Raw genomic sequence first — 26140 nt, forward strand, 5'->3', positions numbered from 1 at the left:
ACTTCAGCAGGCACCACAAGCAGGCAGAGGAGACTTTATCCCTGGCGATACAGCCATAAATGTCTGGCAGTGCGTCCACAGTTATGGACAAAGTCAGTGAGGGAAGGGTCTGAAGCCAGGGCCCCATAATGTCTTCATAGTCAGCTCACAAACAAAACTTGTTTTCTTTAGGTTTAAACCTAGACAAATAAGCAAGTTAGAAGACAGAATTGGAGAAAATGGAAATCTTTATTTTTAAACACTAGTACATTTTCAAGCTGTTGCAAAAAGGAAAAATCATATTACCTCAAAACTATGCATCGAGGCATATTTATTTTTAACTCTAATCTTACAAACACATAATGAAAGAAACATATTTATAAATATCTACTCAGAATATGTATTATGAAAAAAAAGTGTTTAAAAATAACAGTCCCAGATCTCCCTCTTTAAATATATAAAATTCCCAGACAATTCATAAGGATTCTTTCTCAAGAGCCAAAAATTTCACAGAGGCCAACAACTCAGTTCTCATCAGACACAACCCAAAGTAAAAGGGATATAAAAAAATGTAAAAGTTCTGTACAAGGGAAATACAGATAGCACACGGGTAAATCTCATTACCATACATGCCATTTGTGTTTTAAAAATGTTTTATAAAAACTTCTATTTAAAACAAATAAGTGAGAGTCCTTCCCTGACTGTGGAAAATATATGTTACTACCCTCCCACCTGGGCCTGGAGGCCCCCACTTGCTCAGGGAGGAGAGCAGTCTCTGTTCCTTCTTAGGCCTAAAAGCTGTGTGTGGGGATCCACCTCCTCTGGCAGTGGCTTTTTTGGTGAGTGATTTCCTTCACTTAGAAAAATTCTTTGGGATCAAAGGAGACAACTGCTAACAAGTGAAAGCAAGACTAGGAGACAGCTTCAGACTGTGGTATCCAATTAATAATGTGTATTTTGCAGTTCTGGTGACCACACTCTGGGGAGCCTGATTTTCCACTGTCAGAGACACAGCCTGTCACCTACCCCAGTGAAACACACGGCACAGCCCCAGGCTGTCCTTCCTCAGTCCTCTTCTGCCCAAGTCATTCTGTGGCCTGCAGAGCAATGTAGGTAGACTACTGCCTCTTCTGACACTTCTTCTGGAAAGAGCTCTTCAAGAAAGTGCGGTAGACGGGGTCATCCACGTATTCATTCTTGAATCTGGAGCTCAGCACTCTCTGTCTCTTTTTCTCCCCCTGGATTATGTCTGTTCCATAAAATGTGTCTTCAAATCGCATGTCAGAAGCTGTGGACTAAGAACAGCCAATGTTACTGTGCAGAAGAGCAGGCACTTGACTTCACAGGAACACACAAAGGCCGGGCTCAGTCAGGGGTGGGGAAGGGGCTGAGGCCCCTTAGGAGAAGCCCACACCAGGGGTCATGAGTGCCTCTCCACCCCCATCTACTTCCATTTAGCCTCATTTTCTTCAGGATCTCCAGCCCTCGGGGACTTTCCTCAACACAAGCAGAACTAAAGTCTTCTCATTTAAGTCTCCCTGACTATTCATGCCCTTGCCTGACCAGGTATGTGACTGACTTGTCCACAGTCGGCTCTAATTCACTCTTATTCCTACTTACCTCTGGGTCTCTGTTCCCACCACTTCCTTGCAACTGTCCTGGTTCCTGGGACACTCCTCTACCCTAAATGTATATGATTTCTGTCACCTCACTCTTGCATGAAGCTCTCTGTCATTTTGTAAGCCCTCTTCCTCGTCCTCTGGCTGCTCACTGTTCATGTGTCAGGGCTCCCCTTAACTATTTGCTCAACTCTGATGGCCCTGAGGCTTTGCGTGTGGACTTTTCCTCTCTACATATGCTCCCCGGGCCTACCAAGCTACACTCAACTTCAATTTTGACATCGTTTCTAAAGACGCTCACGTCTTACTCTGGTTCATACCTCCCCCCGTGCTCAAGCCTGCATGTCCAACTACCCAGCAGGCATCTCAGAATGTTTATCCTGGAGGCACTTAGAATCTTCCTATCCTAGAGTGAACAAGTCTTCTTTCTCCATTGCTGTCCTTCCTAAATTCCATAAATGGCAGCACTACCCCCATCAAATCTAACTTCGTCGATTTGATGTAAGGTCTTTGTAAACTTCCCCTTGTCCCCATCCTGTCCAGGACCCCGAAGCCCTCCCTCCTTTCTTCTTTGACCCTACTGACCCCATGGTGCAGGCCCTCACGCTTCCCCTGCTAAACCACTGTGACAGTGCTGCGCCCTAGTCTCCCAGAACTACTAGAAGAAATGTCTCTGCACTCTCTGACTACAGGACACCCCTGCTTATGATCTCCAGTAGCCTCACTGCCTTCAAGGTGACGGCTATACTTTCAGGCTGGATGTACATAACCGGACATAATCCTACCCCATGCTTGGATTAGACTGACTTATTTGCAATTCCTGGTCACACTTAATTGTCTCCAGCCTCTGTCTTTAAATGTACTGTTTCCTTTGCACAGAAGATATCCTGTCTTCTCTGTGACTGACAAAAATGAGGTTCCTTCTTTTGGATTCCTGGAACACATTACATGTCAATGTAGTAGAATGAAGGCATGGGTCGAGATGACGGGTAGGTGATGCCCCATCAGGGGTTCCTTGGATCCCTTGAAGGTGAGCATATCAGGGACTATAAATTGAATTTTACATGTGCTCCCACACCAAGCAATGTACTTTGCCACAGTCACTGCTCAGTAAGTGTTAGCTAGGCAAAGGAATGTGGGCTTTTTCTGTTATGCTCCAGTAAAGTTTACTTTTAAAAAAAATTTAACCTTTATTTTACATTGGAGTGTCACTGATTTATACCATTGTGTTGGTTTCAGGTGCACAGCGAGCGATTCAGTTACACGTGTACATATACCCATCCTTTTTCCATACGGGTCATTACGGATATTGAGGATTCCCTGTGCTATACAGTAGGTCCTGGTTGATCATCTATTTTATATGCAGTAGGTGCCTATATGTTAATTCCAAACTCCTAATTTATCCTTTCTCCCCCTATTTCTCCTTTGGTAACCATACTTTGTTTTTGAAGTCTGTCTATTTCTGTTTTGTAAATAAGTTCAGTTGAATTATCTTATAAGTGGTATCATATTTGTCGTCTTTTATAATCTCTAGGTCCATCCATGTTGCTACAAATGGAATTATTTTATTCTTTCTATGAGTAACGTTCCAGTGTGTATATATATATATACACACACACCCCGCATCTTCTTTATCCATTCCTCTGTTGATGGACATTTAGGTTGCTTCCATGACTTGACTATTGTAAACAGTGCTGCAGTGAACACTGGGGTGCATGGATCTTTTTGGATTACAGTTTTCTCCAGATATATGCCAGGAGTGGGATTGTTGGGTCATATGGTAGCTGTATCTTATGTTTCTTAAGGAACTTTCATACTGTTCACAGTGGCGTACTGATTTACATTCCCACTAATAGCGTAGGAGGGTTGGTTCCCTTTTCTCTATCCCTTCTCAAGCATTGATTGTAGATTTTTTGATGATGACCCTTCCGACTTTTGTGAGGTGGTACCTCACTCAGATGTGTCAAAGGGTGTGTTTAGAGGTGCCTGTGAGGTCAGTATAAGCTTAGGCAGGCTGTCTGCTGATGGGTGGGGCCATGCTCCCCCTTGCTGGCTGTTTGGCCTGATGCCTCTCAGCACTGGAGCCTGCAGGCTGTTAGGTGGGGTCAGATCTTGGTGCTATAAGTGCAACCTCCAAGAGAGCTCACAGTGATCAATATTCCCTGGGGCCTCCACCACCAGTGTCCTTGCCCCCATAGTGAGCCACAGTGGGCCCCCTCCTCTCCAGAAGACCCTCCAAGACCCACAGGTAGGCCTAGTCCAGGATCCTATGAGTTACTGCTTTGCCCTGGGTCCCACTGCATGTGAAGTCTTGTGTGCACCCCAAGAGTGGAGTCTCTGTTTGCCCCAGTCCTGTGGAGCACCTGCCCTCAAGGCCCACCAGCCTTCAAAGCCAAATGCTCTGAGGACTCCTCCTCCTGATGCCAGAGTGTTAGGCTGGGGAGCCTGACCTGGGGCTCTGGACTCCCGCTCCATCTTGTGTGGCTTTGTCTCTGGATGTAAAATATCTTTTTTGGTAGGTTCCAGTCTTTTTTGCTGATGGTTGTTCAGCACTTAGCTGTGATTTTGGTGTTTTCATGACAGGACATGAGCTGAAGTCCTTCTACTCTGCTGTCTTGTCTGGAGTCGAGGGGCTGCTTTTAGTTTGGATGCTTCTGTCTCCTTCCTCAGCATGTGCTGGCTCTTATACCCTTCATGTGGGGTATGCCAATACTTTGGCCACCTGAGGCAAATGGCCAATCATGGGAAAAGATCCTGACACAGGGAAAGACAGAAGGCAAAAGGAGAAGGGGATGGCAGAGAATGAGGTGGCTGGACGGCATCAATGACTCAATGGACATGGATTTGAGCAAATTCCAGGAGATAGTGAAGGACAGGTGCCGGGAGCCGGCATATTGCATATTGAGTGCATATTGCATATTGAGTGCATATTGCATATTGAGTGCAGCACTTTTCAGGATCTGGAATAGCTCAACTGGAATTCTATCACTGCCGGTAGCCAGCGTGAGGAACTCCGCCCATGACAAAGGTCATGAGGAAGGAGGCTCGGCATACGCAAAGGCGGGATCGAGCTTCAGGAGTCCCCCTGGAAATTCTCGAGCATATACCCCCAAAACCAGAGTCTGCCTACTTTCTGCTTTGTGCTTTCACCTACACCTCTGACTTTACGGGGGGCTGTCCCCCCACTACCTCTCTGAAAAAAAAGTTAGCTTACAGCTCCAGTTAATAATTCCTGGGTGTGACAGTGTTTAACTTACAAACTCCTTTGGAAATCCTCTAGCCTGCCTGAATAGGTTTTTCCGGCCTCATGTGATTGTTCAGAGCCTCCCAACTGTGAGAGGCAGGAGATGTTCTAAACTGTCTAAACATAGATTCTTTTGAGTAGTTAAAAGATTGATTAGAAATTGTACTGGTGAAGGGATTCTCACTTGTTGGGCCAATGTTTGCTGCTAAGTCTCCATATCCCTTACCTGCTGTGTCCCTGGCAGTGTATTGATTAATATAATTGGTGAAAGTAGTAGCTTTAATGTTTGTAACCTGGGACCCTTGAGTTAATTCTTTTTCTTGTTGTAGCCCACCACACCTTTGCACTGTAGGAATGCAACTTTATCTAAGGCTTTTGGAGGGTGGCTCCTGACCAATCACCTTTAGAGAAAAATAAGTTTTCTGAAGAAAAGGTCTTAAAATGTTAACAGGCTTCCGGGCCAGAAGATGATGCAAATCACCTAAGCTTTTGTATATGATAAGTTTGCAGGAAGAAAGCCTGGTTTACTGCATGACTCTACCCCTTCCCCCATCATCCTCTATGCATAACTTAAGGTATAAAAACTACTTTGGAAAATAAAGTGCGGGCCTTGTTCACCGAAACTTGGTCTCACCATGTCGTTCTTTCTCTTACCTTCTGGCTGAATTATTCAGCCTCTTTTCTCCACTGAATTTCTTCACTGAGCTATCCTTATTTCAGCCTCTTTTCTTCACTGAATTTTACTGAGCTATCCTCATTCTATTACTCTTTATATCCTTAATTAACGTTTAATTAAGCAATTGTTTCCTGATCTTCGCCTACGCCGTCTCTCCTTCGAATACCCTGGATCAGCCGGGGCTGGTCCCCGGCAGGTGGCGCCCGAGACAGGGATTTTCGAAGGTAAGCTCCCCAAAGCAATCAGAGCCATCAGCCCTATTGCTCCCCGTTCTCGGAACAACTGGGTGACCAGCCCTCTTGTTCCCCCACGGAGCAGTTTGGGTGACCAGCCCTACTGCTCCTCCCTTGGAACAGTCTGGGCCATCAGCCTACTGTTCCTCCCCCGGAACAATCTGGGTTATCAGCCCTATTGTTCTTCCAGTGTTCGGGACGGCTAGGACCCCACTCAAGGGTGCCGCGGACCCCCCTGTAGGATAGACAGGGCGAGAGGAGTGGGAAGTGTTGAAAGTGTTAAAGAGTTAGACTTAGAGAAAGAAAACGGTTTCTGAAGTTAAAAGGCCAAAGAAGAGCCTGATCTTTTAAAAGCTAAAAGCTTTGTCTTCTATTATCCTTAATTTTCTGACATGGGTAACACTGAAACTAAGAATGGCAACTCTTTATACAAGTAATCTTGAAACTGTTAAAGAGGCTACTGTTAATTTAGATACTTGGGTGAAGGTAAAAAACAACTAAAAACGTATCCTATAAATATGATTAAAAATGTTCTGGACCCTCGTCATGAGGCTGTGGGATAGTCTATGGGGGAGGCTATAGCGGTGGATGGTAGTGGGTCTCCACCTTCTGCGCAGATCATATTTTCTGCCATTGATGAAGAAAAGGAGGGAGACTGGGCTCTACCTCCGGAGGAAGGAGAGGGCTTACAGGACGCTGCGGCCGGGCGCCCTGGCGAGCCCCCTCCCCCTCTACACAAACCTTTAAAAATTTATCCAACAATTTCTGATTTAAGGCGACTACTCCACCTCCGCTTGCACCTCCCAGGGCCTAAAAATTCCCCAGTTTACATCCAAAGTCTCCCAGAGCATTGCATAAGGCTGAAAAAGATAAAAAAGATTTCTTTTAAACAAAGGAGCTTTTTTAAAAAAAAATACACAATATACAGAGCCTGCTCCTTGCGGAAAACCCCCTCAGGGGGGCCTCACCCAAGCAAAAAAAAAATAAATAAAAAAAGAAAAGTAAATAAAAAGAAAAAAAAAAGTGAAAAAGAAAAAAGGAAAGAAAATAGAGAAAGATCTAAAGATAGAGAAAGAGCTAAAGAGTGAAAAGGAGAAGAACGGAGAAGGAAGGAATCAGGGAACGCAGCAAGATAGAGAAAGGAAGTTGAAAAAGGAGATACAGAGAAAAAAAAAAAGAGAAAGAGGCTAAAGGGAAAGAAACGAAGGAAAGAGAAGGGTAGCGAAAAAGGAAGGGGGAGAGAAAAGTGAGAAAAGCAGGAAGAGAGGAAGAGAGAGAGAGACTGTAAGAGACGCTGTGACCAGGTGTCCTGGCGAGCTCCTGCTCCCCCCCACCCCCACTGCACAAACCTTAAAAAAAAAAAAAAAAAAGTATCCACCACTTTCTGATTTAAGGCGATCGCCGCCGCCTCCGTTTGCGCCTTCCAGGGCCCAAGAGTTCCCCACTTTGCCCCCAAAGCCTCTCAAAGTGTTGCCTAAGCCTGAGGAAGATAAAAAGTTTTTTGAATAGTGGAGATTTTAAAACAGACTGCGTGCACAATATGCAGAGCGTGTTCTTTGGAGAAAACCCCCTCAGGGGGGTCTCACCCAGGCTAAGGAAAAAGCGGACAGTAAAGGGATTTAGCAACAATTTTAACCCCTGACTTGCGGTTGCTCCGATTCCAATGGGAGTGGCTGGCCCCCTGCCTGAGGACATTGTAGGACTTGTGCTAGGGTGTAGCTCGCTTTCTTTTCAAGGAATTTGGGTGGTGTATGGTGTGGTAGATTCTGATTATATTGGAGAAATTATAGTTTTGATCTCGCCACTTACCAAAACTGTGCAAATTAATAAAGGTCAAAGAATAACACAGTTTTTGCTTTTACCTTATCAGGCAGGAAAAAACTTGACTTCTCAAGCTAAGAGCCACAGAGCATTTAGATTTCGTGATCTAGCTTTTTGGGTGCAGGGAATTACAGCTCCAAGGCCTTTAAAAGATCTTTTAATTCAAGAAAATAAAATGTCAGGGCTATTAGACACAGGAACAGACGTCTCTTAACATTTCTGGGAAAGACTGACCCAGCTCCTGGCCAACACATACTACTGAAAATGAGTTGAGATTAGAGAAAGTGATATGCGGGTTGGGAATGCTGTAGAGAAAAAGGTGAGGGAGAGTTTAAAACCTTGAAGAGTAGTGAGTTCCCCGTTGCTGGAAGTATTCAAGCAAATATTAGATGGTTGCTTGTCATCTAAAAAGCTACAGACCAGATTTAGGTTACAAAACGATAACTGGAGAAGCCTATAAAGATGTTGTGCAACACCTGTTTACTTGCTTCTCATATTTAGGTCGGCCAAAAGTTTTAAAAAACTGATAATGCCCCTTTGAAGCTGCGGAGAGATTGTTTACTAACTTTAAATGGTTTCCAAAAATTATTAGGGGACATTAATTGGATAGCCCACATTTAAAACTGACTACTGCAGATTTAAAGCCTTTATTTGATTGCTTAAAAATTGATCCTAATTCCAGTTCTAAGAGAAAGTTGACTAATGAGACAGAGTTAGCTCTTGTTAAAATGTATGAGACTTTAAATGATCAGTTAATTAGGATTAATGTTACCAAAAGATGAGATTAAATTATTCTTCCCACAAAACATACACCTACAGGGTGATTGTGACAAAAAGGCCCATTGGTTCCATCTACCAGTGACCCCAAGAAAAATAGTTTTATCTTATCCCAGCTTGGTGGCACAAGTAATTATAAAAGGAGGAAAAAAGAAGTGTGGAACTTTTTAGAAAAGAAGTAGCAAATATAATAATTTCACTCAATAAGGATCAACTGCAAGTCTTTTATAAAATAGTGATAATTGGCAAGTTGCCCTGATAGATTTCAGGGGTCAAATTTTGTTTCATTTGCCCTCAAGCCCCCACAGTAGTTAAAAGTTCAAAAATGTTAGATTGGCAGTTTGAGGATACCTGTGGAACTTTCCAAGCCTATGTAGTTCCTACGCTCCCCTTTACCCTATGGGGAAGGGACGTGCTGTCTCAAATAAGAGATACTCAGAGAAGGGTTTTCTCAATTTCTTAGTTATCAACAGGTGGTACAATTAACAATACTTTATATATTGTTATAAATACGTAATATAAATATATTTGCCTAACTACAGTTTGCCTAATTAGGTATGGGTATAAATAAAACATAATAAAGGTATACCTAATTCTATTTATAGATCTATACTTACTTAATTTGTATATAAATCAATATATGTATTATATATATACTGTATAATTAAATGTATATTGCAGTAATATAATGTGTGTGGCTGATATTAATTGGTATGGATTGATGTGCTGTGATGATATATGTTCTGTATGCTGTATAATTATATATGTGTGACATGTATTATTGCAGTACATTGATTTGTGTTGGTTGGTATTGGCTGTGTGCGTGTTGTATTGCTGTAATATATATGAATTAATATATTAATTATAAGATTAATTCAAGTATATTGATTTTTATATATTGTATGTCAATAAGTTTATACTTGTTGCCATATATAAATACATTTTGCATTTAGGTATATCTGTATACCAAAATGAGATAAGGAGGTTATACATTTATTATTTAAATTTATACGGAGACCTAAACTAAACATTAGACCTAAATTAACATATCTCTAAATTTATATTGTTAAAATGTAAATTTTAAAAATTAAATTGACAACTGCTTGATAATTCCTTTGCCATAAAACCCCCATAGGTGTAATTGGGGTGGCCAGACAAAAAATTGGTTTTATAGCAAAACGGCCCCCTAGAGTGGGTCCATCTTCCCGCTCAAACTAAAAAAGTAGCGGCTTCTTATCCAGGATTGACAGCTACTTTGATATTAAATGAAAAAAGCAGAACATTGAATTATTTGGTAAAGAGCCATCAGAAATTGTAATTCCATATAATAAGGAACAACTTGATGCTCTTCTAATGTTTGAAAATTGGCAGATTGCTATAGGAAACTATTTTGGTCAAAATTTTTGCATCATTTACCCTCACATGTTTTGCTGAATTTTATATCCAGACATCCAGTTATTTTTCCTGTCAGATGTAAACAATCTCCTATTCCAAATGCTCAGATAGCCTTTACTGATGGGTCAGCAAACGGTAAAGCCTCCATAGTTACTAAAAATCACCAAAAGGTTTTAAAAACACAGGAAACTTCAGCTCAAAGCGCTGAAATAACAACAGTCATAAAGGTTTTTGCTATGTTTGCAGATGAGGAATTTAACCTTTATTCTGATTCTCAGCATATTGTCAGGTTGTTTCCACATATTAAAACTGCGGTTTTGTCTGAAAATAAAACTACCATATTTCATTTGTTAACTAAATTACAGCAACAAATTTGGAAAAGAAATAAAATATTTTTCATTGGACACATTCGGGCTCATTCCAGATTGCCCGGCCCTTAAAATGCCTTTAATGATTTGGCTAACTTGTTAACCAGAAATACAGTGGCTACTGTGATTGAGGAGGCCAGAGCCTCTCACTCACTTCATCAATACGCTACTGCTTTAAGATATCAATTCCAAATTCCCAGAGAGACTGCTCGAGAAATTGTGCGTTCTTGCTTATATTGCCCCACTGTTTATAATAGTCTACCTATGGGAGTTAATCCTCGCGGTCTCAAACCTAACGTACTCTGGCAAATGGATCTAACTCATGTTTCTTCATTTGGAAAACTGTCCTCTGTTCTTTAACGGTAGACACCTTTTCTCATTTTATTATTGCAACTGCTCGTACCGGAGAGGCAGTTAAAGATGTAATACAACATCTCTTTACTTGTTTTTCATATTTGAGCCTGCCAAAAACTTTGAAAACTGACAATGCTCCTGCTTACACTTCTAAGTCTTTTCAGGAATTTTGTATAAAGTTTCAAATTAAACATAATACAGGCATCCCTTATAATCCCCAGGGACAGGCCATTGTTGAAAGAGCGCATCAAACATTAAAAATCCAAATTCAAAAACTAAAAGAAGGGGAGTTTAAGTATAGTTCTCCCCATCAAATCTTGCAACATGCTCTTTTCGTAATAAATATTTGCTCTTTTTGTAATAAATATTCTAAATACTGATCTGGCTGGAACTACTGCAATGCTTCTTCATTGGTGCCTGGAGCAATTAAATGCAAAACCATTAGTCAAATGGAAGGACCTCCTCTCAGGACAATGGAAGGGTCCTGACCCATTATTAACTAGCGGTCGAGGATGTGCTTGTATTTTTCCACAGGATGCAGATTCTCCAATTTAGATCCAGGACAGGTTGATTCACCATGTTGCAGACCCCCAGACATCCAGTTCCCCCATTGCTTCGATCACAAAAGAGAAGCCCGCCAGAAGGGGAGGCAAGATAAACATTGAGATCCTGGCACGACCGATGGGGCTGCTGCAGCGCGAACTCCAACCAGAAAATAATTCTACTTATTCTGTTTTGGCTTGTCTACCCTCTCCTTATGTTTTTCTCTTTACCAATGGTTCTGGAAAACTTAATGTACATGTGACTTTCACTGGTGGACCCAATGTAGTGACTTGTGAACAATGCATGCTCTCATTTTGTTTAAACCCTCAATATAATGTTTGCTCTTTGGTAGTGTTACAATGTCCACCTTATCTTATGATGTAACCACTTATTGATATAACTATAGTCTTGCTGTGTTACAACAACTACAAGATTTAATGCAATCATGACGATTTGTGGGCTACCTATTTTAGGAATATCAGCTTTAATAGCAGCAATTACTTCTGTTACTGTGGCAGCAATATCATTGACTCAACAAGTGCATACTGCCCAATATGTTGATGCTATGTCTAAAAATGTCTCTTTAAGTCTAGCAACACTGGAAGTTATAGATAGAAAATTGGAGATGAGAGTAGACGCCTTAGAAGAGGCAATAATGCATATTGGGGCTGAGTTACAGGCTTTAAAAGTGAAAATGGCTCTGTCTTGCCACGCTGATTACTGGTGGATATGCGTGACACCTTTAAAGGTAAACGAGACAGATTATGAATGGGAAAAAATCAAAAATCGTATCTCAGGTGTTTGGAACAGCTCTGACATTGGCCTGGACTTAGGGAAATTTCATAATCAAATACAGACCCTGGAACACTGTCGACTGGATTTTACCACCGCTGGAGCAGCTAATGACTTTTTTCTCACCTTCTCTAACTTTTATTTCTGGAAAAAACATTCTGTCTAATATCTTTAGTTCTGCTTCTCATAATCATTCTTCCTTGTATTGTCAGGATTCTTCGGCAGAACATTCAAAAGCTCGCGACTGAGCTGCATCTGGCTGTTTTAAGAAATAAAAAAGGGGGAGATGCCGGGAGCCGGCATATTGCATATTGAGTGCATATTGCATATTGAGTGCAGCACTTTTCAGGATCTGGAATAGCTCACCTGGAATTCTATCACTGCCGGTAGCCAGCGTGAGGAACTCCGCCCATGACAAAGGTCATGAGGAAGGAGGCTCGGCATACGCAAAGGCGGGATCGAGCTTCAGGAGTCCCCCTGGAAATTCTCGAGCATATACCCCCCAAACCAGAGTCTGCCTACTTTCTGCTTTGTGCTTTCACCTACACCTCTGACTTTACGGGGGGCTGTCCCCCACTACCTCTCTGAAAAAAGAGTTAGCTTACAGCTCCAGTTAATAATTCCTGGGTGTGACAGTGTTTAACCTACAAACTCCTTTGGAAATCCTCTAGCCTGCCTGAATAGGTTTTTCCGGCCTCATGTGATTGTTCAGAGCCTCCCAACTGTGAGAGGTAGGAGATGTTCTAAACTGTCTAAACACAGATTCTTTTGAGTAGTTAAAAGATTGATTAGAAATTGTACTGGTGAAGGGATTTTCACTTGTTGGGCCAATGTTTGCTGCTAAGTTTCCATATCCCTTACCTGCTGTGTCCCTGGCAGTGTATTGATTAATATAATTGGTGTAAGTAGTAGCTTTAATGTTTGTAACCTGGGACCCTTGAGTTAATTCTTTTTCTTGTTATAGCCCACCACACCTTTGCTCTGTAGGAATGCAACTTTATCTAATGCTTTTGGAGGGTGGCTCCTGACCAATCACCTTTAAAGAAAAATAAGTTTTCTGAAGAAAAGGTCTTAAAATGTTAACAGGCCTCCGGGCCAGAAGATGATGCAAATCACCTAAGCTTTTGCATATGATAAGTTTGCAGGAAGAAAGCCTGGCTTGCTGCCTGACTCTACCCCTTCCCCCATTATCCTCTATGCATAACTTAAGGTATAAAAACTACTTTGGAAAATAAAGTATGGGCCTTGTTCACCGAAACTTGGTCTCACCATGTCGTTCTTTCTCTTACCTTCTGGCTGAATTATTCAGCCTCTTTTCTGCACTGAATTTCCTCACTGAGCTATCCTTATTTCAGCCTCTTTTCTCACTGAATTTCTTCACTGAGCTATCCTCATTCTATTACTCTTTATATCCTTAATTAACGTTTAATTAAGCAATTGTTTCCTGATCTTCGCCTACGCCGTCTCTCCTTCGAATACCCTGGATCAGCCGGGGCTGGTCCCCGGCAGACAGGGAAGGCTGGCATGTTGAAGTCCATGGGTTTGCAGAGTCAGACATGACTTGGTGACTGAACAACAACAACAAAGGTTTGGCAGCCCACACTCACTCCAAGTACACAGGTAGCAACTGGCACCGGCTTGTGGGTTTCCTAGCACCAGCTCGAGTACACCAGGGTAGCAATCAGCACCAGCTTGTGGGTCTCCCAGCAGCAGCCCCTGAGACTCCGAAACAGCAGGCACAGTGATTGGCCCCTGCCCGCTGCCCACACACGCTCCCTGGATGGCAGGGGCAGTGACTGGCATCTGCTCCCGGCTCTCTCAGTGGTCCATGCCTGCCTCTGAAGCTCACAATGGTGGTGCTCGCTCATGCCTACCCCCGGAATTTGTAGGTGGCATCTGCTGCCTGAGAGCATGCGCAGGGAAAGGAGTTCCATTGGCGGTTCCTGCCCCTCTCCTTGCATGGTGCTCAACAATGGGTCCCCGCCTCTCTGAGGGCCCAGGCTTCTTCCGTGTGCAGCCTCAGTTGCAACATTCCAGCCTCTACAGGTTGTCTGCGTGTAGCCAACTCCACTCCTCTCCCTGGGTATGACCTCTGAAGCCCAAGCTTTAGCACCCGGCCCCTGCCTGGGCCAGCGCATAAGCATCTTCTGCCAGGGAATGTGGGTCACTCTCTGTTTTGCCTTCCAGAAGCTGGTTGCTGTGCTCTCCTCTGAGGCTCTGAAGCTTTGCACCTGTCCAGTGAGGGGACCTTTCCTCCTTCACAGCCCCCTCCCTGGGGCACAGGTCCTGTCCCCACTCCTTTCTCTCTCTCTCTCTTTTTTTTTTTCTTTCATCCTAACCGATTATGTGGAGGTTTTCTTGCCCTTTCAGAAGTCTGAGGTCTTCTGCCAGTACTCATTAGATGTTCTGTGCAAACCCCTCTGGACATATCTGCGGGAGGAGGTGGGCTCCATGTCCTACTCCTCTGCCATCTTGATTCCCCCTTCCCGTAAAGCTTAAAGCACTATTTTTCCTTCCTAATTCCCTATTTTTTCCCCTTCAATGTGCTCCCAACTGGTTTTTATTGAGATGCCACCAATGTACAGTACACCTCATTATGTCATGGAGGCCCCCGCCCCGGGTGATGACAGAGGCAGAGCCTAGATTTGAAGGCTTGAAAACAGGTGATCAGTCATGAAGAAGAGACAAACAATGGAACAAAGAAGCTTGAAAACTAAAAACAGGCACAGATTAAAAGTCGAGCATGTTCCCTGCCAGTTCGTGAGACAGTCCTCCAGGGTGACAGGCTCCCTCTGTGGCTTCCCCCAGATGCTACCCAGCTTCACCCAGGAAGCAAAGTAAGAGACTGTGGATGGGCTGGGCACTCTCTGTCGTTGGAAGAAAACAGTTTTGGCTCATTCATTCTTGGCAAAGCATCTCCTCTGAGTAATCTTTCCGTTTTATAAGTGCTAAAGTTAAAGAAGAAAATGAAACATCTATGAAAGTGTTGCCACTGTGTGAAGAAAGCAAAAGTCAACCTCTCAAATTAATAATAAAACCGATTTACCAGCAGCGCCAGTTAATTATGCACCATTGCTATGGTTATTCTGTGAGACAATAAAAGGTAATGGGGCCGTTTCTGAAGTTAGTGGGAAGGAACCCAGCACAATCATCGAGGTGGACTGCTGACTCTCTTGAAAAATTTCTCCCCAAGTCAGCATGTGTCTGGGTGAGCAGAAGTCATTAAAACATGAAGGCCTCCCAGTGAGGGCTGCAACCTGCCCTTCCTTAAAACAACAACAACAACAAAACCCCTCTAATTATAAAGTATTTTCCATCAACAAGTTTTCCAATTAGATTTGTTTCACCAAGTGGAAAAAAAAAATAGCATTCATAGGCTAGCCAAGGGCCGAGGGTTATACACAAACCTGAAGGAAAAGCTGGTTTGTTACAACAGAAGCACGTTAAGTCTTTGATTTACTAAAATCAGAGGTGGCAAACTGGATTTAGTGACTGTGAGCAAGCTAGATTTTGTTCCTGAAGAGGTTTTCTACTAGGTTCGTAACAGGTTAGATTCAGAATATCTATGTGATTTATATATTTTTAATTAAAATTTTTTTCTCTAAAAATTAAAAATAAAAGTTCAATTTGGTGTGACTGCTCTGAGAGATGGATCTTAGAAAACTCAGAAGCTGTGCTCAAGTAAAGCTACATGGGAAAGCACACTGACATTAGAGCCAAATCTACTGTGGAACAAAGAGATTGTGATCAGAGCAGCTTTCTTTTAATGTGATTAAGAAATGGTATTTGAAATCTACAAGACCCAGCTGGTAGGATGCTTAATCATACATGAATTAGAAAATCAAAGACCTGAGGGACTTCCAGAGGGCTCCCTACTCCATTTCCCAACCTCTAAATCTCCAGGTGATTTGACAAAGAAAAAGAAAAGGGAAGGGGATGGAGAATCCAAGGGAAATACAAGCAACAGGATGAGAGACAGTCATCTTGAGCACCCTGGAAAGTTGTTCTTAAGAGATTTCAAGACCTAGAACACCGACAAATAACCCAGGGTTTTAGGTCTCTTTTACGGTTTTACAGACGTCTTTACTCTAGGAATACTTTATCTTCCCTTTCCCTGCTGTTTATTATCTGAGAGTTAACCTATTTCAGGCATGCGGTTCCCTACATGTCATGCTTCCTCATTGGGTGGGTCGCACTGTCGCTCGTCTCTTGATTGTTTTACCGTGAAGGACCTTCCCCTCAGGATGCAGCTGAGAAGAAACTCAGTTCACCCCTGATGTAGTTGACTCGGGACCCCACCTGACAGGAGAGGGGCTGAACAGACAGGTGAACATTTAAGGAAACAGATGGTTTTTCCAAACTAATCTAGGATAACTCTATCATTGCCTAAAAGTATATTATTAGCATGCAATGAAAACGAAGGATGTCATTTATTCAGAAAAAAATTCATTTTAGTCAGAAAAAGCCCCTCATTCCAATCTCCTTTAGTGTTTATTTCCTTTAGTGTTTATCACTTCACAAAAGCACTGTATGTAATTCTAAATGAGTAAAACTGGCTTCATTTCAGGGTCCAGAAAATATTTCATGACACAATAATGAAAACTAAGTTATTGTGAATTATATTTTTTAACAACTTCAATTTGATTATTTGTCCATGTTTGTCTTTTAATGGTATGTACAGGGCTTGAAACTAATAATGCTTTCTTTAAAAAAAAAAACAAACACCACTTTACTATTCCTATAACTAGTATTTGGGCTTCCTTCTTTTATAAAACTGAGAGTTTCATTTAAATTATGAATTGACACAACCATTAATAAACCTTCAGAGAGAGAGAAGTTGATCAATATAGTTGACCTTGAAAACATGGGTTTGAACTGCATGGGTCCACTTATACACAAATTTTTTTCAATAGTAAACCTGATGGTACTATACGGTCCACAGCTGGTTGATCTGACTATATAAGCCATATGTGAGTGTGTGGAGAGTCAGCACCCCAACTCCCCACACTGTTCAAGGCTGCACTGTATATGATAAGGCTACAGCAAACTAGATGTTTGCTACACTGAGTCTCCATTAATCTCCTACTGAAAGCCTTCTTTTAACATGGCTTCCACTAACAAGACTGTAAATGTCTTGATGGTATCTTTGTGTGTTCCCAGTTCTCTTGCACAGAATATGTACTCAATAACTTTTTGTATGCCAACAGATGTTAACATAAAGAAGCATCATTTGACCTCATTAGAAAGAAAAATGAGGAACTTGCACTGGTTTCCCCGTTTCTGATCAAATATATTTGCTTTGGATTAAATAGATTTCAATAAGGGAAAAGATGCATTGGCTTCCTAAAAAATCAGTCCAAAGGCCTGAGTGTGTTTCCGCTGGGCTCAGGAAAACAGTGCTAAAGGAGGGATTCACAGGGCAGACCCCTCAGAGAGATTATCCAGTACTTACAAATCGAGCTTTCACTCTCTTAGGTAACTCTTCGTCTAAAGTGTAGATGTCCTCTCTCTTCATTGCTATCTGGGATCCATCTTCAAATTCAACCTAATGAAAAATAAAGCATTGAGCATGGTATATTTTTTAAAAAGCAAGAAGCATTCACCATTTTCTTCAGGGTTCCAATTCGCCACACACACAAAAAAAGAGAAAAAGGATTCAAACAGAACAAACCAAGAGAACTAGCCAACAGCCAAGGAAGGGAGAAAAGCTCTTTCCCTTATCAGACTAAGAACAAAGCATGTTTCAAACAGGCCAAAATTCTTGACAATTAGTGTCCTGGAATATGTGATATGAAAACTTTATGCCCCCAAAGCAAAAAAAAAAAAAGAAAAAGAACTGCTGCTCAGATGATTTCTCAGGAGACTGTGGCCAGTTTAGCACTAAGGCTGGTGGAGCCTGTCGGCGCTCTTTGTTTCTTTAAGATGCTCTGATGACTTAAGAGGGAGGGTGTTTCTCTTTGAGAAAAAAGTGATAACATATTTTACTCTTATAATCCTCCCAGATAAAATAATTTCTCAAGTTCTTATAGAACTTTAACTTTCAAAACTCACTTTTGTTAAATTCAACCAAAAGGCCAGAAAAATCTCAGGTTCCCTTCAACCTCATGTGTCAACCATGTCAATGGGTGAAAATATATAACCATCTAAATGAAAATGTTTAAAGCTTGTTTTTCCAAGCTATTCAAATGGAAGTATTTTCATTATCTATTTTTTGCAATATTTTATGCTGTTTTGTTAGAGAAAAAGTAAGTGACACTGAATAACAGAAACATAATCTGGGGAACTTCATCAAACACCCTATTCAAAGTGATCCTGATCTAGGCTTAATCCCACATGAACTCTCCCAGAAGAAAACAACGAAAGGGATGCAATCGAGGTAGAATATCTAATTCTAGTATGTTCTGTCTGTCTGAATTCTTTTAAGAAATAAATATATGCTTGTTAAAAAGGTGAGTTAAATCATGTAGCTGTGCTATGTTAACAAAAACAATCTGCTGAAGTTTAAAAAGCTACTAAAGATAAAATATATAGTTAAACTTTGTATTATCCACGTACTGCTCCCATCTGACTGAGCTCAAACAGTGGGGCAGAATTAGGTCTTGGTCACAGGGGCCCTCTCCCTGCTAGTTCCCAGAAGGCTGAGATGGGAAGGCTTTTCTTCCTGGCCTTGTTTCAACAGAACGGTTTTTTTTTAACTTTAATTAGGCCAAGGTGTCATCCCATTTATATAGTTTGATCGCATAGCTAGAACTACCTGTGCCTACCTTTCTTCTGTTGCCAATCATTTGAGAATTCTAAAAGAGAAAAAGTCTGTTTTAAAACAGAGGAATTATGGGATGGTGACCAACCATCCCAGTGTGTCCAGGACTGAGGCGTCTCGCAGGATGCAAGATTTTCAGTGCTAAAATCCAGGACAGTCCCTCAAAGGCTGGAATGGTTGTTCACCAGAGTTTGGACAGAGCAGAGAGTAAATTCTGGCTCTTCCCTTTACCAGCTCTGTGCACTTGGACAAATCATCAAATTTGCTGAGGCTTTCTCCCCCTCATTTGTAAAATAGGATTCAAAAACCCTATCTTGGAGAGTTACTGTGAGGACCCCCAAATGCATATACCTAGGATACTTGGCACTGTGCAATAGGTATTTTGGTTCTATTTTTATAAATGTCTTTGTTTAGTCAATGGTGAAGCTGAATAATTAGACACAAAACACAAAATGACCTTAAAAGGCCACTTGGTTTAATGAAGAATTTTAAAGTACTATTTGTACTCGAGAGACAATTTTAATACTAGTCTTAACTTTTTCATTGAGTCTATAAATATGCTCACTATTCTATGTTGATAGGCCATCATAAATTCGACTGAAATTAACACACTGATTACTAATTAGCCAGAATTTCAACATGTCCTCATTATGATACTTTTCATGTAGCTAACAGCTTTGCTACATGTAAGATGCTTCACTTTTGCAAGTATTGTTTAATTAAATGTATTTTCTTTTGAATGATGTAGTAAAGCTCTTTTTTAGGAGACTCCAGTATTACCAGCCTGTCTTTTAATTTTTGCCTGATTTTGGACATTCTGACACAAAAACGCTTCCACACCTAACCTGCTGTAAATGACCTCAATCTGCAACTTAACACTGTCACCAATATAGAGGGGGAAATGGCCTTTATAGTGTACACACACACACACACTCCCCTTGGCTTTTTCTACACCTTAAAAAATGTCCTTCCCGAAGTTTTCCAAATGTCTTTGAACACTGCTAATTACACTGTGCTCCAGTTTTTGGTGCAGTCTTTTAATGTTCTTTTCCATTTAAGCCCAAGCCCCTTATCAGTCTTTGAACAATTTCTCTGAGGAAACTGGAAGGCTTATCATTCTCAAGCTGTTTTTAACTTAACAGGCCTGAACCTTCTTGCTTTTTCTCCTTTTACTTCAGTCTTCCTGTTTTTACACTACTGCTTGAGAATGCTGATTTCTGCCATCACATTACTAGAAGTACTATAATGTATTGGTTCTAATAAATCTGTTCCTTTTTAAAAGTCTTTCTGAAGGAACAGAAACGCACATGTGCCATCCATGTTGTTTTTCTTATTAGAGCTTAACTCATCCTCATTTCTTATAGGGATATAGTTCATTTTTTAATTGTATAAGTGTTAGTCCCTCAGTTGTGTCTGACTCTGTGACTCCACAGACTGTAGGCCTGCGAGGCTCTTCTGTCCATGGAATTCTCCAGGCAAGAATACTGGAGTGGGTTGCCATTTCCTTCTCCAGGGGATATTCCCGACCCATGGATCAAACCCCAGGCTCCTGCAATGCAGGAATCTTCTTTACTGTCTGAGCCACCCGGGGAGACTTTTTAATTGTATACATGTGTTTTTAAAATAATATATACAGTTGTTCAGTGAACAGACTTCCCAACTGACATCTGTACTTTTCATCACAAAAGCATCCTATAAAGCAAGCTGCCTGCCAATGCAGGAGACCTAAGAGATGCAGGTTTGATCCCTGGGTCAGGAAGATCTCCTGGAGAAGAACATGGCAACCCACTTCAGTATTCTTGCTTGGAGAATCCGCGTGGACAGGGGAGCCTGGGGAGGCTACAGTCCATTGGGTTGCAAAGAGTCAAACATGACTGAAGCGACTTAGCAGGCATGCATGCCTGGGTGCACAAATGGCTCCATCTGTGCTGAGGCACCACTGGTTTAGGTTTGCTGAAATGTCAACGGGGATGACGTCTGTCAGGGAAAAGCCACCCATTCAGGGGCTGCTGGGTGATGAACAGCCATCACTGACTTGGCTTAGTTAGATAATCCAGCCACTTATTCTTTTCCCATATAACAGAAACACAAGACACAAGAAAGCAGCCTGTTGTCCAGTCGGTCATCTTTCTGACCTAACTATACTCCTGACTATTAATCCATTTATCAAATGTGATGAGTCTCCCAGTATAGAACTTTATTATTCCTAGAATAAAACTCTATTATCTGGGTCATCAGTCTTTGAAACTTTGCCTTTTTTATAAAACAGCAGGTGTTCTAAATTCTAGCTTCTTGACCCATAGCACACTGGATATACCATCTGCCCTCTGGCTTCTCCTGTCTCAGCAAGCATCACACCCAGGGCAGCACTCACCTGGTACATGTGGGCAACATTTGATCCGAGATACTTGGCCCCGTAGAGTTTGCCATCGGGCCACTTGACTTGCACGACTTCCCCCTCGGCAGGAGGGCCTAGCTTCACACAGTCTCGGCTCTGCAGAATAAACGGAGTCGGGCTTTTCAAGGCAAATGTCTAAGTGACTGCATTTAGAACTTAGCAAATGATGAACTCCTGGCAATTAAAAGGAGTTATTGCCTCTATGTTTTATGGATTATGATCTTGCATGGGTGTTCAGGGGAAGAGTTATGAGCCAAAGGAGTACTTAAAGATTCAGCCTAGATCATAAAGTTGCAAAGGAACCACCATAATCCAAGAAGGAAGAAACATAGGCATTTACATTTGCTGTTTGACAGAGAATTGTTCAGAGGGTAAGTAAAATGTGCATAGAAACTGCTTTAGTTGAAAAATAGACTGGTTAATGATTTATAACACCTGACATTTATACAGCATCTTGCAGTCAACAAAATGCTTTAACATACATCTCATGTGATCCCCACAATCATTCCATGAAGTAGGCAGAGACTATGAATTGGCCCTATTTTACTGAGAAGGAAACTGAGCCTCCAAGCAAGCTCTGGAGAAATGAAGCTGGGTAAGAGACAAAGAACTGAGGACACCGGGGCCAGAAGAGAAGCAGACCATCAGTGGAGCTGGCAGGTCTTGAAGCAGCAGCAAGGGAAAGTGCCAGGAACATCGAGTGTGTCGGGTGAGGCTGCAAGGTGCTGTCCTGTTTAGCGGCCCTTTTCTGAAGAACCCTGGACCTGCCTCAACAGGCCTTCTGCCTGCATCTCTCATTCACTGACTGGCCGCTCCTTTCATGGGTGATCATGGGGACACCTATGACCAGTCTTCTTTCTTTACTTCTTCCACTCTACTCCACCTCCTCCTCAGGCAGCAACTCTTGAGTAAATCCCCCGGTAGTTCATCCTGGAAAATCCTTTTTTGTGGGGCACAGGGTTAGTTTACAGATACAGTTTGCAAACTTAGATTTGTATGTATTAAGTATGACAATAAAATTTTAATACAAAGGAATTAAATACTTGACACTTTGATAAACTTTCTGCACATTTAACAATTCATGTTTTGCTAATCCTGGTATTTTACTGATGAGGCCAATCTCACTGACTGAAATGCACACTTGACCAGTCAAGTTATAAATGCAGACTGGGCATGATCCTGTGGTTTAAATGAGAGGCACATACAGAAAAAATTTAGTGGTTTATGATTAGAAACCCACCCTACATTACTTTTCATTATTAACAGAAAGTTTGCTTCAACAAGGAGTGGTCCTTTTACTGGGCTTCCTTGGTGGTTCAGATAGCAAAGAATCTGCCTGCAAGGTGGGAGACCTGGGTTTGATTCCTGAGTTATTGCTGGATTCAAGAGTATACGTGGAAAGTATGTATACTTTCTCACTGCAGACTATGCTTCCACTTAAAGCTATAGGCAAACAAACACAAGAAGAGGCTCTGCAGAGTTGATAGTTTGCATCAAACTTAGTCAAATTAAAAAAAGTTTCTTATTGGCTTTCATACTATTTGACCTCAGGCAATGCAGAATTGAAAAGGTAAGATGAACTGTATTCTATATAAGCCCCCAGGGTTATCATATCACTTTTCATTTCCCTCCTCTTCCCAAGATGAACCTGGTACTAAGAACATTTGGAAGGTGTAGCTAGCTTCTAAATAGACACTGTCTGGTCTCCTGGGTTAGGAAGCTACATCAGCTCTGGGATAACTCTGAGCTAAAACCCAGATGCTTTGGTGATGGGGGCAGAGGGAGAACAAGAGTATGTTTCTTCCTTCATCTAAAGATTTTCTCCATGTGGAGGAAGCACTATTGGGGGTAATAACTCCTGGCTTTTTTTTTTTAATTCACTTTTTAAAATTTAATTCTTATTGGAGTATAGTTGATTTACAGTGTATTAGTTTCAGGTTAGGACAATTTTACAATTTGTATGGAAACACAGAAGACCCTGAATAGTGAAAGCCCTCTTAAGGAAGAAAAGCAGAGCTGGGGGAATCGGGAGGCGGGTAACTTCTGCTTTGCCCCTCACTTTCTTTCTTTCTGCAGAGCTGCTCTGCTCCTTCCAGAGGGAATGGGTGGTGTCCTGCACCACAGGTCACCAGAAGGCCTAATTCTCAGGTCCAGGGTATCAGGAGAATCCTTCGCCCACAGATGTAAGCCACACTCTCCAGCATCTGCTTTATTACAAATAAAGGAGGTATTTTAAGTTTTCAAACCCTGACCTCCTTCTCTAACTGCTTCCCCTCAGGGCCTTTCAATTGGTCCTTCTTCAATCCCAACAGAGGCAAGTCAAGGCCTTGATGGATATGAAGCCACAGTCCCACCACAAGCCACCTCCAAGCGGGGAAGTTATGCCCTTAGTTTTACAGATTTGACCTTCAACACAGGTTTACTAGCCTTTAGAATAACTACCCCAAACTAATCCTGAGCTGCAATTCCTGGTATCATACCACCAAGGTGTTGCCAGTGGCCACAGAGATATGGCCTGGGCAATGTATAAAGGATACTCAAGACATTTATCATAAACATACAACCTTGTTAGTAAACTAAAATTTATGCAACCTTAGAGTGACGGATAATCCTTTTTTGAAAAGGTGTCCGAACTAAATGTATGAGATAGTTTTTTTCTTACTGTCGGCAAACGCTTGACTCACAGCAAATCTTAATTTGGCACAAAGCAGCGGAGCTCACAGACCCCTTCCAGCTCAGCTCCCACCTAACTGCTATGTATCAGTCGCCGCCACTTCACTCTCTCTCACGTCAAAATCTAGGGGAGACAATCTTGCTTGCTTTCTCAATTTCTTGCTTTCAGAGCTCTTTTTCCTTTATTCATAGTAGAAGAATAAAGAAGAATAACCAACCAAATTGAACATAAGGCTGCAGAGAAGAACACAAGAACATAAGGCTGTTTTGAGAGTTTCCCTTCCCCCTTCCCCACCAGGCGGCACTGTTCTGTCATGATGTGGCGCTTCCCACCCTTTGCTAGGTCCTTTAGGTGGAAGAGGATATACTTAGATTTGCATATAACTTCATTTAGTGAGTAGCATTACCTTCCAAATGGGCTTAAAGCAGCTCACAGTAAAACACAAAATAGTTTATTTCTGTAACACCTAGTCTCCTCCATAGAGAAATGGTCTCAAATCTTGAGTCTGCCAGAAACTTCCTATGACTACATGGTGTATATAAAGCATTTAAACAGGAATGGGATTAGGAGTATGCGGACTGATGAAAAGAAGTTAAAAAGTTTGATATTTATGCTTCCCTGACTCCTCCAGTGCAGAAACTGCTGGATGTTCCTTCAGACTTTAACAGTCACTAATCTGATATCTATTTACTGACCACCTGTGTGAGACACTAGAGGAGTCAATGGTGTCCAGCTCTTCAAGGCAGAGACAGACAGAGGGTGTCATGCCCATGCCTGGAGGCCTGTCACACTGAGCCCCACTGCTGTAGGCTGGGGGCTCCGGGGTCCCTGCAAGGGCTGGAGTCCATGTGGAGTGAGTGAGCTTCAGCCACCAGAACAGAATTTGTATTTGATTCATAGATTGGGTTTCTGAGTAAGATTTCATGCAGGGGCGGGGGGGGGGGGGGGGGGGGGGAAGGTTTCTGTTAAAAATAAAAGGTCCCCACTGTGCGTGAGGAATCAAACAAAGCAGAGCTTCTCCAAGTGTGGTCTGAACCTCTGGGGACACACATTACAATTGGAGGTTCCAATTGCCACTGCCCTCCACTTTACGTGACTGGGATGGTTTTTTAAGCATTATAGAATGGACCTCCTGATGCAGCTCTTAGTGTGTTGCTGGAACAAGTGAACACCTCTGCTGGAAAAGTATATGCGTTAAAAACCTTGACTAATGCATTTCTCCCACCTGCCGTTTAGACTCTCAGAAGTCTGCCTTCACCTGCCATAAACACCTGTTTACCCTCTGCTGCACTGCCTCCAGGGATGTATGAACTCCCCTGAAATCTGCCAGTGCTCTGTCCACAGGGATGCTGGCGTCTGGAGCTGTCAGTCAGCCTGCAGTAGAGTACTACACAAGGGACGTGAAAATGAAAGACAGAAGTAGTCATCACACTCAAGAGCGGACTTTTGCCTATGACTAGAGGACTGAGATGAGCCACAATTCCAGTGACAGGATGGTGTCATATCACATTCTTGCCAAAGTCATGCCAAACCCCTGTACTTTCTCTACTAACAAAAGGGAAAAGCCCAACAGCCAGTCTGATTATCGGAATTCCAAAGTCACTGTGTTTTTGGAACTCCGACTAGGCCCTTTAAAAAGGACCTCTAGAAGCAGCAGCTGTCCTTGCATGCTGCCTACCTTACTCTCTCTCCCACTCCTCACCTCTACTCTACTAAGTAAAATCCACAGGGCAGGCAGCCCATCTACCAGTCTGATTACATCAGATGAAGACACGATACATGAAATCCCAGTAATTCATCAGCATATAGTTTGGAACCTCAGACAATCCCCCATGCAGAAAATGCTTAAATGACCGAGAGTAAACTGATGCCAGCCGCTGCACTGGGGGATAATCACCAGCTCATTACTGGACTCGGGCAGGTATTAAAAAAACGATAGGCATGTGCTCATCAACCTGGCTATCTGTCATCGGTTTGGCTCCTCAGCCTCTGAAACCCCTTCTCCCTTTCGAACTCTCAGTGGAAGGCAGAGCTCAGGTGCCATTACAAATGCTGAAAGATCCTAGATACGCCCTGGCCCAGAGTCCCTGGCAGCAGGTATAGACTGCGTCAGGCCAATTTTGGCTCCACCTGCCCAGGATGTAGAACCTGTGACCAGAGATGCAGAGAAACAGTGGAGGAGGATGCTCTCAAAGGTAGCAGCAGCTCATGTGTGTTGATGGCAGAGCCCTGCTCCAGGGCCCCGGAAGGGGAGGTGACCTGGTCCTATTCACCTCCCAGCTGAGCAGCCTCCCTTTCTCACCTATTGTTTGACCTTGTTTTTCTGAATTCTTGGATATCCCATGGGTGTCCTAATAACTTTCCACTAAGTTCCTGTAGTGTCTAAATCACTTTACAGTAAGCTTTTTGTTTTGTTTTTGGCTGCGCTGTGCAGCTTGCGGGATCTTAGTTCCGTGACCGGGGATTTAACCCAGGTCTGGCAATCAAAGTGAAGAAGCCTAATCACT

General features: G+C 42.4%; 1 protein-coding gene across 4 annotated transcripts in view; it reads right to left on the reverse strand.

Annotated features, from left to right (window-relative positions):
* Nucleotides 1–209: 209 nt before the first annotated feature.
* The window catches only part of KDM4C (lysine demethylase 4C), a 418681-nt gene continuing 392750 nt past the window's right edge, over nt 210–26140 (reverse strand). For 3 of the 4 annotated variants that reach the window (XM_070794206.1, XM_070794204.1, XM_070794203.1), the window contains 3 exons: nt 20936–21055; nt 17254–17346; nt 210–1274 (listed from right to left, as the gene is read on the reverse strand). In XM_070794206.1, the coding sequence (XP_070650307.1) occupies nt 1098–1274; nt 17254–17346; nt 20936–21055 (390 nt within the window). In that variant the 3' untranslated portion in view covers nt 210–1097. Of the gene's footprint in view, nt 1275–13411; nt 14750–17253; nt 17347–20935; nt 21056–26140 lie in introns of those variants that run through there. The other variant, XM_070794205.1, reaches the window with a different exon arrangement.

The sequence above is a fragment of the Bos indicus genome, chromosome 8, assembly GCF_029378745.1.
Source record: "Bos indicus isolate NIAB-ARS_2022 breed Sahiwal x Tharparkar chromosome 8, NIAB-ARS_B.indTharparkar_mat_pri_1.0, whole genome shotgun sequence".
Classification (NCBI taxonomy): domain Eukaryota; kingdom Metazoa; phylum Chordata; class Mammalia; order Artiodactyla; family Bovidae; genus Bos; species Bos indicus.